The sequence below is a fragment of the Mchenga conophoros genome, linkage group LG15, assembly GCF_057382185.1.
Source record: "Mchenga conophoros isolate Kocher_MC1m ecotype Shallow Benthic linkage group LG15, M_conophoros_male_GT1.1, whole genome shotgun sequence".
NCBI lineage: Eukaryota > Metazoa > Chordata > Actinopteri > Cichliformes > Cichlidae > Mchenga > Mchenga conophoros.
In genome coordinates this window covers 19,718,950-19,732,875 of record NC_140540.1, presented here as the reverse complement: position 1 = coordinate 19,732,875, position 13,926 = coordinate 19,718,950, and the positions used below count along the sequence as shown (strand labels likewise).

Genomic DNA, 13,926 nt, shown 5'->3' with positions numbered 1-13,926 from the left:
AGTGGTTTTCAGAAATGTTCCCGTGCCAAAGATTTCTACTCCAGAATCATTTCTGGTTTTGATGCAGCTTTGCACGAGAGCCTGAACATCATAAACATTCAGTTTCGGTTTCTGCCCAACTCCCATCTCTCTTTTTATATGTCAGATAATCCACCAGATGTTTGGTTTTACAGTGTTCTTTCATCCCCATCCTAACTTTCATTTCACAAATGTGTTATTTGTGTTTGTAGGTTTAAAAAATTTGGTTTTCAAATGATTGCATTCTGTTTTTATTTACACTTTCAAGGACTGAAATAAAATGCCCATTTTTTTGCTGGCCAATCAAACATTTCTTGCACACTAACTCAAGGACAGGAAAATTGGAAAAAAGCAGTTACTGAAAAGACAGGAAGAATGAAGCTTTTATTTTAACCTAATTCAATCATAAACTTTGGATGATCCCATATATTTGTTGTTAGTTTGAGTATGTTATAAAAGCCCTGGTAAATCCTCAAATACATTAATGCAAAGCTGGTAACAAAGCTGTTTTTCACGGTTCGTGAACTGTTTACGTTTTAGACATACTGTACATGTTTTCCACCGGACAGAGACCTGTAACTCCACAGTGTGCACACAAAGAGTGGAAATGGGAGGTAGTAGGAAAAACAAAGAGCTTTCCTTTGTTTGAAAGGAGTTCTTGTTCTGAAGGAGGACAGAAGAGCGGGCAACAGGCAGGCAACAGGGGCTTTATTTTGACTTTCCTGTTTGATACCTGTGATTCCCCCCCCCCCCCCCCCCCTTTTTTTTTTTTAAAGAGGGCTGTACACCAGCTCCCATTCACACATCTAAAGGGAGATTCCTACTGGCTTCCTACTGTAGGAGAGGAGTGAAGGAGAGAGAGAGAGAAACCCAGACAGTGGAAGGAGAGAGACAGAGAGACTAGGAGGTACAGAGGGAGTTTTTGCTGCTGAAGGAAAAGCAGAGTTACTATGAAGCAGAAAATGGGACCGGCTGCCACCTCGCTCGCTCTGCTGTGTTTATGTTCTCTGGGAGTGTGTGTTCCTATGGGGACAGGCAGCGCTGCACCAGCACAGGTCAGGACTTCATATGCTGTATGTGCTCTTTCTATTAGAGGCTGCTCTCACTGTCGTGCATTTTCTTAACTGTGATCTGCCATGCCTGTTTGTTAGGTTGAGACTCTGATCCCTTTCATATGTAGTAAATGTATATGAGTGACTGTGAGTGTTTCAGTGAATGAGGCAATTAAGACACACTAAGGCAGATTTTGTTGTTCTTTCTTTATCTTTATGTAAGAATAAAGTGGAAAACATGATGTAATCTGTGTTGATTTATCTACTATAAGTTATGATGTAATGGAAAGGACATGTGAAGAACTGATGATGACACACCCAGAGAAGCAGATTAACCCGACAGGTTTTTCTTTCATTGGACTTGTCTGCATGTGTGTTTGACTTCAAAATAAAGCACCCCTCTCCCTCCACCATGCCATAAGCCACTGAAGGAACGTGCTGATACTTGTAAATATATTGCTGTTGTCGATCAAAGTCTACACCATGTGCTTTCCAGCTAAGATATTCAACTTTTAAATGGTAACATTTTTATCCACTGAGCTCTTAAATCTAAATATAAAGTGATAAACTTGGTTGAGCTCCTCTGTGTTCTATAAGTGTAATAGGAGTAAAATTCTTGGCCTGACTTGATATTGAATGCTTCTGCTTTCTGCGATAAGGAAAATATGAATGTAAAACAGCTCCAGATGTGTCTAAACTGGAATTTGGATACAACCCTAATAAGTTTGTTTTGGGAAGAAATGGAAGTTGGGTTTTGTTTTACTTTAACCACTAAAGCCAAGACACTAAACACACTTACATGTGATGGATTGGGAGTTTTATGTGTGTGTGTGTTCCATCAGGCGTATGAACCAGAGGTGAAGAGGACAAGAGGCGATGTTCCCGATATTCTACCAGAACCTGAAGCAGAGCCAACCAGCCCAGTATCGGACTTTGAGAACTCATACAACTATGTCTGTACGTTATTTTAGAAATGTTGAAATTTGTGTTGGTTTTGGTCATACGAGTCAGAAATCTGTGATGTCACTCACCATCATGATAACTTTAAGCCTCATCTCAGCGAGGTATCTCCCTCAAGAGTTGACAGAGAGAAAAAAGAGATAAAAAGAAAAGAAACTATAGGGGTGGGTGGGGAACCCAAATAGAAAATAGAAAATAAAAAGAGTACAGAGATAAGTTATGCTACCAACGTTGGTTGGTAGAGTGCATCCACAGACTGATGGCCGTATCATTGGACATTCTTGACAGGCTAATTAAGGGCTTTTCTGTTTTGTTTCTGGAGTAAGAAGTGTCCAGATTTTGGAAAGTCACATATCTGTATGCCGGTAGCCTTCCTTTGTGTGTTCTCTTTTAAAAAAAAATAAAATATCATACTGTGCTCTCACTTCCAATCTACTCTGGCCCACAGTATCCAGACTGGCCAGTATGGACCTAGCCATCCACAAGCTGAATGTCGGTCACTACACTCTGGATGTTAAAGTCAGCCAGTTGATGGATCGTCTCTCCAGGATGGATGGTAAGACTGGTGATGGTGTTGATGAAACTGAGAGTAGGGGTATTAATGCTGTACCACGGGAGCTTTTATTTTCGATTTAGATCTAATGGGAACAAAGCCTTTCGCTGTACCTACTTTTATGTTCCCGTCTTTCTCTTGCTCCTCATCACTCAAATGGCAGCTAAAGTCGGTGAGCTGGAGGACAGCATCCAGGAGGTCTACCAACACAGCAAGGACAACCGCAAGGAGATCGGAAGACTCGAAGGTACATGTGTATCATTTTTCCTTAGATCTACTTCAAGCATCCCATCCTGCACTGTGGCATTTTAAAATAGCAGACTAAATATTGTATAAATATAAATTTCTATTTTATGTTTTGTAGCGTTAAATTATTTGTTAAACTATCAGTAATGAGAAAATAGTGAGAAAAGCATATATAAAATACACCTAAAAATTTCATTGGAGGATAAATACTAATTAACAGGGGTAATAAAATCTGAAGGCCAGAGAAGGACAGTGGATATGTGCAAAGAAAGGGAAGGTTGAATGGCAACATGGACACATGATGCAACATGCAGGAACTAACATATCAACTGTTCAGTAATATGCAAATACGCCTATGTTTGTATCAACAAGGTGTGTTGAAATTTTACAGCATTTCTGTCAACTCTGAGCAAAATTAAAGGGTACGTGAGGTGCACTCGTGCCTTTAAACTAAAAATCGTGCTGATGGCTCAGCACTCCAGGCATCAACCAAGTAGCTGTAATAACAAGAGGCGTGACATTGGTTTGGTTTGGTTTTGGGACTTGATCCTCTTAAAAAAAACAAAAAACAAAAGAGGAAGATCAATCAGTTCTCAAGCCTGAAATCAAACCCAGCATTTCAAAGAGAGAACACTCACCACTTTTTCCCGCACTCCTCTGGCTTGTTTTAGCATGTTTTTATTCAGGCTATGAATCTATTTTGATTCACTCTTCTGGTTGCATGGTAACCATTTTCATTGGAAAATAAACCCACATATGCTCCCTGTTCAGACTAACCAGCATACAAAAACATTTGCATAAAGCTGAAAAATTCAGCAAACACAGATTCCCTTAAGAGACGGTAGAGACCAAAATTCAGCTAAAAATGGAGATAACAGAGCCATGCTAATTTCTCCCCGCTAACATGTTTTCAACAATGACTTATTAAGGTTATGAAAGGATAACAAATTGTTCGACTGCTTTCAAAAGAAAGCATGTTTTTGTATGTGTTTTTTTTTTCCTGTTTTGTTTCCTCAACCAGAAGTGGTCATATTTTGACAACACGATAGCATGCTACATTAGCAGCTAATGTTAGCAAGCTGCATCTTTAGATTGTGGATAGCTGTTTTAAAAATGCTCTAAAAAGTTCCACAAACAGCCAAGAGGTTTAGTTTATTTACTCACAACCACTCAAAGCAGCCATGCACCTAATAGTCCATAAGTTCAAGATATACCACAATTTAAAAAAATTAATAAATAAATAAACTCGGTCTTCCATGCAGTTACAATGAAGGGGAAGATTAGCCATAGAGACCAAAACCATGCATGTTACATGTTTATTTCTATTAGAGTCCGCTTCAAGTGGCCAATTCAGAAACTTGTGGTAAATGTCTGAAAATGCACCAGTCTTGTTTTTTCTCTGCTTCAAAGGTTGCGAGAAGGGACAACGGATTGGATACAAGTGTTACCTGGTGTACAACAGCCTGGAAGATTATGCCGGAGCATCCAGGAAGTGCATAGAACGTGGAGGACGCATGGCAATGCCCCGTGATCGAAAGGAGCAAGAGGCCCTGGCTGACTACGTAAAGAACTTCTTCCACCCTGGAAACTGGCCGGTCTGGCTGGGAGTCAACGACCTCCGCTCTGAGGGCTTGTACCTCTTTGACGATGGAACTCGGGTCACGTACTTCCAGTGGCGTAAGCACTTCCTGTCCAGCCAGCCAGATGGAGGGAGGCGAGAGAACTGCGTGGCGATGTCGTCAGATGATGGCGACTGGTGGGACCACTACTGCGATCGAACCATGAACTATATGTGCGAATTTGATGACAGGGTGGCTCTTTAAAAGGAACCTTTTCCAAACAGCCTCTCTTTATGACATTAAACACCAGCAGATCATTAGAAAACAAAGCCCATTTCAATTTTCTAATAATTTATTTTCATTTAAAACTTTGTAGCTTTGTTTAAGTAGATTCTTGCTGAATGGAAATACTTTATAGTATTTAAAGTGTTTTACAGCGATGTCTCAGAAATCCTTTATTTCTATACAAGATGTGTACTGATTGAATAAGGCTTTATCAGACTTATGAATATTACATTATTCATGCAGCAGCAGTAATATGAGTTAAAGCCAGTCTGGACTCTGCTGTGATTTCATTCATGGGATTCTAAATATTTGTCAAGTTTCCAAAAAAGAGAAAAATGGAACGCTGGAGTTATTTTTTTCTCTCAGGATCAGCACATACTGAACTTGAAGGGATGAATCAGTGTGTACTCTGGCTAAAGTGGAATTAAGCAGCATTTCTATGTTTCATGCTGAAGATGTTTTAACAAAGTCTAGTGCTGGGTGTGACTTCTGTTATTGCAATCCCACCCTGAACCCTCTTTTACTTCCTTAAAATGACACATCACTGTGTGCAAATGTATCCTGAACCAGAGTCCATGCATAAAGACAAAAGAGAAAACTAGTGTAGATAAAAGCCTGGATGTTTTTTTTTAAACTTTACTATTATGGTTTGATTATAGTTTGTTCAACATGTTCAACAGGTAAAAGGGAGATTTGCTTCACTCGTAAGGAGTGGTACTTTTCATTTTTTTTTAAATAGTACTACTAAATCAGTGGACTAAAATGAGTTTTCATTTTCATACCAAGACAAAACCTTTGCAATATCACAACTGTTTAGAAATATAGAGGTAAATTCCTTTTTTATGCTACAAAATAAGTCATAGTTCTTGTTAAATTTTGCTTAAATTCTCACAGAAACTTTGTATATAAATGTCACATTTTTAAAATATAAAGCAAGGGCACATACTTGACCATAAATTAATATGTCAGTATATTTTTTCATCATATTTTTAGTGCTCAGCCTTATCTGGGTAGTGATTTTATCATCAAACTACTCATGGATCATAGGTAATATGTAATAAAAAAGTTTTTGCAGTAGTCTCATATCACTGTGTGATTTGTGGGTAATGATGTAATTCAAACTGTGTTACCGTTCACTGTCACTTGAGGTCACTAAAATCCAAACCTGTTAAATGCACCTTTAAAAGGTAAAATTCCTGAAACAAATCTTCAGTCTTTGTTAAATTTAAATAATACAAATATATTGTCAAATTCTGTTTTAATCAAATCCACTACTTTATTTGCAATGCTGCATCGCCATGCTGACGCAACACAGAAGAGCAGATGTCTCTGCCTCGCGCTGGAACATCAGTCGCACCCCTTCATGATGTCATGAGTGTAAGGTGTGACGTCATGAACGCGAGCCAAAGAGCTGCGCTTGCCGTGAGGAGTCAGCGATGCGTTTAGCGACTTGAACCCCTGAGGCTGTGTTTGAATGAATTTCACAGCTTCTGCTTGTGAGCAGAGTTAGTGGACTGTCCTGCGGAGTCCACGGACTGCAAGACGTCTTCCACGGTCGGCCTGTCCAGAGGGTTTTTCGATGGATGAGAGAGAAGTACCTTCCCTGCACTGTCCAGCAAAAAGTCACCTCCTAGCTGAAAAGACAAACACACATTATTCAATTATCACCACTCCTGAAGTTAAATCTGTAAAATTTGAAGGTCAGTCTGACTTTTTACGGTGGATGTGGTAGTCCTGTCTGTTATGGAGTATTTAAAATTAATTTTCTAAAACAAAAGAGTCACCCGGGGATTTAAAGTAGCAATAATGTAAAAATAATGAACATGTTGCTCCATAACATACCGCCTATATAAATAAATAACTGTTTAATCAGTAAAGTTGAATTAAAAGGACAATATGAATGTGTCACTGCCCCCAAGTGGTATAAAAACGTATTGCAGTTTTAAACTGAACCCTGTGGAGTCCCATAAATAGCCCCAAATTACTTTTTCCTTTAAAGGAACCCCGGCTGTTTCAGCTTAAACATTATAGTTTATACTATACATGCCCTCTTCGTCCAAAGGACAAAACACGATAAATATGTTATTGTTTTCTGTGCAAATTATGACCTGCATTTATGTCTCGCCTGATGCATTTAACTGACCAAAAGACCTCCCAAGCGCTTCTGGTTATAACCAACGACTAAGTAGTAGTAGTTGCTCTCATATAGTTTGTGAAAAGTGCTTTAAGAAACAGAAAATATTCTTCTGGTGTTCTGCAAGACAGGATTTTTCGCTGCCTTCCCAACCCTGATCACGGAGGTTTCGTGTTCTCTAAAAGGCTGATGCAGCTACACAGACAGATATAGACATGAGCCTGTAATTAGGGCCACATACAAAACCAAGAACATGAAAATGACCTGAAGCAGAGAAGGACTTAATGATGGCACTGGATGTTTATCTCTAAAGTTATTGTTAGAAAAGAATCTGATCCATATCCTGACTTCTACAAACTGACACTCTCACCGCCTCACCTCTGTCCTCGTTTTAATTTTCACTTTTAAAGTAAAGTGTCCTCAGTTACATCATGGTCAGGTTTGAATAGAAGAAGCTGGAAAGAGCACATTTATCTACCAAAGCAGTTAGATAGACTTCAACCAAAGAGACATCTACAGTGCTTTTGTTCAGTTTAATCATAAGCTGTCTCCATATAAGGTGGCTAAGTGCATCTGAGGGTGTTAGGGCATTTTTTCATTTTATTTCTATGCACACTGTTAATTATAATGTTCAACATTGATCTTCTGCATACAAGATAAAAAATATTAATCTCACAGGACTTCAGGGACTCAACTTGGATTTTCATTTTGCTAATATCCAAGGGATAGAAGAAGGATGCGAGATACTCGTGCATGTAAATCCATCCTTGGATAGATTTCTAGGATTTCTTCAATGTGTCATCACAAGAGTCTCGTCAAAGGTTTTCACAGACTTGTGCATTCTTACCTGGTAGCTGTCTTCCAGCAGACGATGGGGGAAATCTGGGAAGTCTATGTTTGCAACTACGTAGTCTGAGTATTGTAGCAGGCAGCCAAACTTCATCACCTTGGCGTAGGATGAGCCAAGGCCAAAACTTCTGTACACCTGTGCCAGAAAAGAGACATTTAAGAACACATGCGGTTTATACAGTCAGTAGCATGCATCAGCGTCGCATTTTTTGCGACTGAGGATTGCTTGTGTGGCATGTGGAAAATGTTCTGTTTTCATATTTGGTTATTTCCACTTGACTCCAGCTAACATCTGGTGGTTGACTTTTCTGAATAAATGGTTTGGAGGCTGAGGTCGCTGGGCTTTTATGACACATCATTAAACAGCTGCTAAATCCTCCGGGTCCCTCGGTTTGTTTGTACTGAGTCACAGCCAAATCTACTTTCTATAAATTACAGTGGCCTATTTAGAGTTTATGCACCTCCCGACCAGCACTGAATATAAATATAAAATGTAGTAAAATGTGCAGACGGACTGACTGTTTTTATTTGAATTTGTTTTAAAGCAGAAGTTACAGTTTTTGAATCAGATGATCAGAGCGGGGGGGAAAAAATTTCTTAACCTTTCTCTGTGGATCCAGCAGAATGTCAAAGGTACATCCAGTCTGCTCCAACCACAGCTGAGCGCCCTCGACGCTGCCAAAAGAAACTACCAAGACCCGCACTGACCGAGCCTCCAGCAGAGCCTGCGGGATGATACAATGTTAATTACTGATAAACACTGTTTACACATTTAAAAAGTTTTAAACCAGTTTTGGATGCAAGATTAAGTGAAGACAGCCACTATGGAAAAACATCTTAGAATCTTTTGTAGACAGAATGAAGCCTCAAAGAGGTAAAAGGGGTATTTCAGCACAACGTTATAGGCTGTCTTGCTAAGAAAAGATTTGTTTGTGGCTTCATTGGGATCTCAGTGCTTGCAGCAAAGATTTCGTCCTTGTAAACTAAGTGCTTATAAAAAAGATGCAGTAATAAAAAGACGTAAAATATTATGAGCGAACTTGGGTCGTGGGTGTTTTTCCTTCCCACTGTCGCCCACCTTAAACCCACTATTAACATCACAAACTGGCCTTCATGAATTTAAACCTTAATCTTGGCTTTCTCTGTTCTGATCCTAACAATTAATTTGTGGATTACTAAATGACTAAATTAGTAATTCAATTTCCAATTCTGTCTTCATAAAAAAGTAACAGTGTGTTTTTGTTTTTTGTGTGCCTGTGGTTTTTCAGTGTTGGAGTTTATTCAGTATGGCGATGGTTTTTTCTAGTGGAATAAGAATAAAGGTACGCTGACCTGATTGGCCGTCAGCTCGGTCACGTGGTCTCGTCACGGCAGTCATCCAAAATGTCTGAGGAGAACCAGCAGCAGGTTCTGACCCTGACCCAGGTACTGACTGAGAGTCACACTCCTTTAAATACAACACAAGACAACACATCTTAATGAAACTAATCTCTGGTTTCATGGAACAAAAAAACCTACATGGTCTTCCCAGGTTGGTCAGTTAAAAAACAACACAACAATAACCTCAAACCAGCTGATGCTCTGAACTGGTTTTTGCTGGTGCACCACATTCAGGCCGGGTTTGCAAACTTACCTTCCACTTCTTCCATCGGTGAATAGAGTTTCTGGGCTCAGACTGTCGGCCGTCTTTCCTCCAGACAGCTGCACATCTGTTGTCTGCAGATCTTTGTCCACACTCTCCAGGAAAGAGTCCCACTCTTTCTGCAAGCACAAACACACACAAAGAAATAGACAGTTTAAAGTGTTCAAAAGGAACTGGTCATGGGTTTAGTTTAAACTCATTTCAACCAGATAAGCTTAATTTTAAGTTTGTGTAGCTCAAAAATAAATAAATAAGGATAATATAACAATAAGAAGAAATAACAGTTGCACTTGTACACACCTCCAGCTGCTGAAGCTCCTGCACCTGCTCTCTCACTGCTGCATGGCTGGAAAAACACACAAGTTTGGTGATAGAGCTTCAGTCAGCACCACTCTCGTTCATCCAAGATCTATCAGTCAGCATCATAACAGCACTGAGTGCAGCTGAGCTAATACTGCGTGTTTTATACATGATGCTCTAAGGAGTTACAATTCAGTGCAAAAGTCTTAAATCCATCCTAATTTTTTCATATTTTGCTAGGAAAATGTCAAACGGGTGCATCAGTCTATTGAAATATAAGCAAATGTATGAGCAAAAACAGAGTTTTTACAATTTTAATTAGCTTAAAAGTCAATCTGTGATATGATCATCTTTTTTCTTCACACAGCCTGAATTCTCTTAGGCAGCGTTCTTGGAATTTCTTTAAGCTGTGTTATTTTGGGCATTTTTCAGATTCCTATAAAGATGTAACAAAGTGCCTAAAAACACTATTTATTTATTTATTTTATTAAGTTCTCTACTGTGTGTAGACACAACAATGGTTTATCTGTTATGTACCCTTTTATGATTGAAAGTTAAATTGCTTAAACATACTTATGAATACTGGTCAGATGCAACAACTGGACTAAAAATGAGAGAAAATGAAGAAGAAAATGTCTAAAGAAAAAACATTACAGGAGAGTCTGCCTGCTTTAACCTCCTAAGACCTGACCTCTTCCACGGCATGCATTTTTAATTTCTCTTTGATATTTGGGCTGATTGGGGCCCGATGAATGTAAAAACAAAGAACTACCAGATTTTTTTTTTTTTTACCTGACTTTTTGTTTCTAAGAAAAATGAGAGCCACATATGAGGATATTCGTTTAAAATTTCGATAGAACAGTAGCAATGTAATGTCCTTATAAGTGGATATCAGGCCCTTGTAGAGCAAAATTTTGGTCTAAATAACCCAAAATGTGATGTCCACATATGTGGACGCCAGGTCCTGGGACAAGGGTCCCCAATCCCAGTCCACGAGGGCCGGTGTCCCTGCAGGTTTTAGATCTCACCCTGGATCAACACACCTGAATCACATGATTAGTTCATTACCAGGCCTCTGAAGAACTTCAAGACATGTTGAGAAGGTAATTTATCCATTTAAATCAGCTGTGATGGATCAAGGACACATCTAAAGGGCGATCGTGGCTCAAGAGTTGGGAGTTCGCCTTGTAATCGGAAGGTTGCCGGTTCGAGCCCCGGCTTGGACAGTCTCGGTCGTTGTGTCCTTGGGCAAGACACTTCACCCGTAGCCTACTGGTGGTGGTCAGAGGGCCCGGTGGCGCCAGTGTCCGGCAGCCTCGCCTCTGTCAGTGCTCCCCAGGGTGGCTGTGGCTACAATGTAGCTTGCCATCACCAGTGTGTGGATGACTGGATATGTAAAGCGCTTTGGGGTCCTTAGGGACTAGTAAAGCGCTATACAAATTTTACCATTTACTAAAACCTGCAGGGACACCGGCCCTCGTGGACTGGGATTGGGGACTCCTGTCCTAGGAGGTTACAGCAGAATATAAACATGAGGGGTTGCTCAAGACTGTAGATTGCAGAATACAGCAGTTTCCCAAAGGGCCAGACTTTTCAGCATTAACAAAAATGAAGCAACATATACTTACTGACACATCTTGGGTCTGCAGATGGATTTATCTTAAAGTAAATAAGAGCTATTCTTTTCTCCAGCTGTTTTTATTCGAGATCACTTGTAGGTGATTAATGTTACATGATGTAAATGTTGTAAACTAGTAAAGCAATAACTTCAGCTTGGTATGTGGCTAAATGCTGTTAAAGATTTATTTGGCAACCATAGCTGTGAAGAGCCTTTCGTCATTTGCGGTTTGTGAAGTAGAAGCTGACTTAATAACAAAAAAGAGAAGTCTTAAAAATTTGGGGATGTTTTTGGCAACGTTTTCAGTTACAAGTGGGACAAAAGAAGAGTTTCATCATCTGTGTTTTCTCTCAGTTGTTCCACAGTGTATTGGGATTATCACGGTCTACCTCATACGTTTGCCTCCATAAACATCATTTTATTAAATTTATTTAATATGGCATAATGGTGTCATTGAATTCAAATGCTAGAAGGAATAAGGATAGAAAAATTCTATATCACCCACACAAAATATAAATGGCATTTTATTTCAGCTTGCTATTTAAACATACTTACTGATAAGACTTCTGCCAAACAGCCTCCGCTTCACATTTCTTTTTAACTTCAATGCTGCTCAACAGATTGAACGGTTATTATTTTTCTCATAAGGACACAGACAAATGTGCTTCTTTAAGCGTCTACGGCCAAATCCTACCTGCTGTAGAATCTAGCTCCAGCTGTGATCAGGCCGAATAAAGTGGTGATTTTATGTGGGACAAAATTCTCCAAAGAGTCTGCATGAGAACAAAGGGCCACAGTTACAGGGTCAAGCTGTTTGTGCAATGTCATTGTGTTGGCAATAGGCATGACGGGGATTACATTACACCACCTTCATGCCAGCAGGCCCCTTTAATCCAGTAACAAGGCTCCAGAAGCCAAGTTATAAAATATTCAATAGGAAACCCAGACTTCATTCAAATTTCTTGCATTCTTATACTCTTAAGGTTAGGGACTGTTATAAAGCAGTTAATCAACGAAGATAAAGCATCAGCTTATTATAAAAATATCTTTTCTTCAATTCGGCAGACAAACATAGACATAATTATTGTTCTGTTTTTGTTTTTTTGTGTGTGGTTTTACTTCTTTGTAAAACAGCCATAACACACACACAGGGTTATTACCCAGTAATAAAGTTTCCATTAAAAAAAAAGTTAAATGATAATTTGCATATTTTATATGCCGAATTACAAAAGAGGCAGAACAAAACTTTAACAAAGCATAAACATACATTTCTAGGAAGTTTTTAGATATTCTGGTAGCAACACACATTAAAGTGTGAAAGGTTTTCAACAGGGTTTGCGACTAGGATCAGCCCTACCTGCTGCCTCCTCCTTGGCGTTCTGCAGGAGAACTTTGCCCATGTTCACCAGCAGAGTGAGACCATCTGTTAAGATCTCCTCTGACACGGCCACATCCTCAGCCATGATCACCACATCAGCCCACAGCCACTCTGACAACTAATCTGTAGTCACCTGCACTATAATGCAGCGATGCTATGCAAACTACATCTTCCATGTGACAAAATCACGTGGGTCTGACTCTGAAAACCTTTATGCAGCACCTAGTGGTGAGCACGGAGACTTGCAAGAGAAAGTAATTTCTGAAAGAAGCTTTTCTACTCAGCTGTGCAACAAAACTAAACATTAACTGCAGATGAATTTGAGCTGCTCTTCAGTTCTATACACAGACATACTTAATCACTGGCTCATTTGTTGTTCTTACAAACATCTTCCTTCTTATCAGCCAGTCAATCAGCCACATTAAGCTCCAACAGTCAGTGGAGGTGTATTCAGTTGGCCACTTTCAGCATCAATTATGAATGCTGTCTGTGCTGGGCATACAGTAAAGAGTGTTTACTGTCAGAACTTTGAGGTTCTGATATTTGCAGCTGACAGTCGGTGATAGTGATGAAATCCTTAGATGAGACTGGCTCAGTTAATAAGCAGCTTTTTAGGGGGCAACATGGCAAAGGGTAAACAGTAATCTTACTCGTTTAGATGGTTCAAATGTGACTGAAGGTAAACAGACATAATGGACCTAACATGCTCGATAGACTTGGCTTGTCGACCAGGATTGTGGACATGATCAGAGATTTTGACAATGATGAGGGTGTGAAATGACTCTTAATGCACAACACTGCAGGAGCCTCAGTGCAAAAACAGAGTTTTGCATTCATTAAATCTGAATGCAAATCTCTCAGGCTTGGTTTCCCAGACATGGATTTAGCCTTTTTTCATTGGAGAACTTCCCTGAATGTTTCTTTTATCCTGCCTCTAGGCTTAATCCGTGTCTACGAAACTGAGCCTACAAAGCATGACCTGTCCACCCTATATGGAAGCCCACATACGCTACCAAAAACAAATTTAAGTGAATGAAATTGAACTGCAGTAAAGAAAATACTTCTTAGTCCAGATAATACAATAATGACATACTTTTCTCAAGGGAAAGTGGAGTGATTTCTACATTTTAACTGTATTTGTTTAAATAATTGTAATAACAGTAAACTTAAACCTAGCAGATCAGATATTTTACAGTCATAATTCAAAATCAGCGAGAGAAAGAACAGAAGGTTAGGGTGATCAAAGAGAAATAGAAATGTGCTAACAAGTCAGAGTGTGCTGAGAAGGTGGGAGAGTCCTGTGAAGAGCTGATAAATGTAGAAAATGAGCAT

At 39.4% G+C, this 13,926-nt stretch overlaps 2 protein-coding genes across 2 annotated transcripts; one reads left to right on the top strand and one right to left on the bottom strand.

Moving 5' to 3' along the window:
• Positions 1–858: 858 nt before the first annotated feature.
• clec11a (C-type lectin domain containing 11A) lies at positions 859–5,173 on the top strand. The gene is made up of 5 exons (XM_085247642.1): positions 859–1,073; positions 1,913–2,027; positions 2,479–2,586; positions 2,747–2,830; positions 4,240–5,173. Exons 1-5 carry the CDS (start codon positions 969–971, stop codon positions 4,650–4,652), a joined length of 825 nt encoding a protein of 274 aa, XP_085103768.1. The 5' UTR covers positions 859–968; the 3' UTR covers positions 4,653–5,173.
• A 560-nt stretch (positions 5,174–5,733) lies between these two features.
• Positions 5,734–12,781, bottom strand: selenol (selenoprotein L). The gene is made up of 9 exons (XM_085247641.1): positions 12,574–12,781; positions 11,911–11,989; positions 11,772–11,825; positions 9,599–9,644; positions 9,290–9,417; positions 8,989–9,103; positions 8,259–8,381; positions 7,655–7,792; positions 5,734–6,307 (listed from the first exon to the last, which is right to left on the bottom strand). Exons 1-9 carry the CDS (start codon positions 12,677–12,679, stop codon positions 6,155–6,157), a joined length of 942 nt encoding a protein of 313 aa, XP_085103767.1. The 5' UTR covers positions 12,680–12,781; the 3' UTR covers positions 5,734–6,154.
• Positions 12,782–13,926: the final 1,145 nt, after the last annotated feature.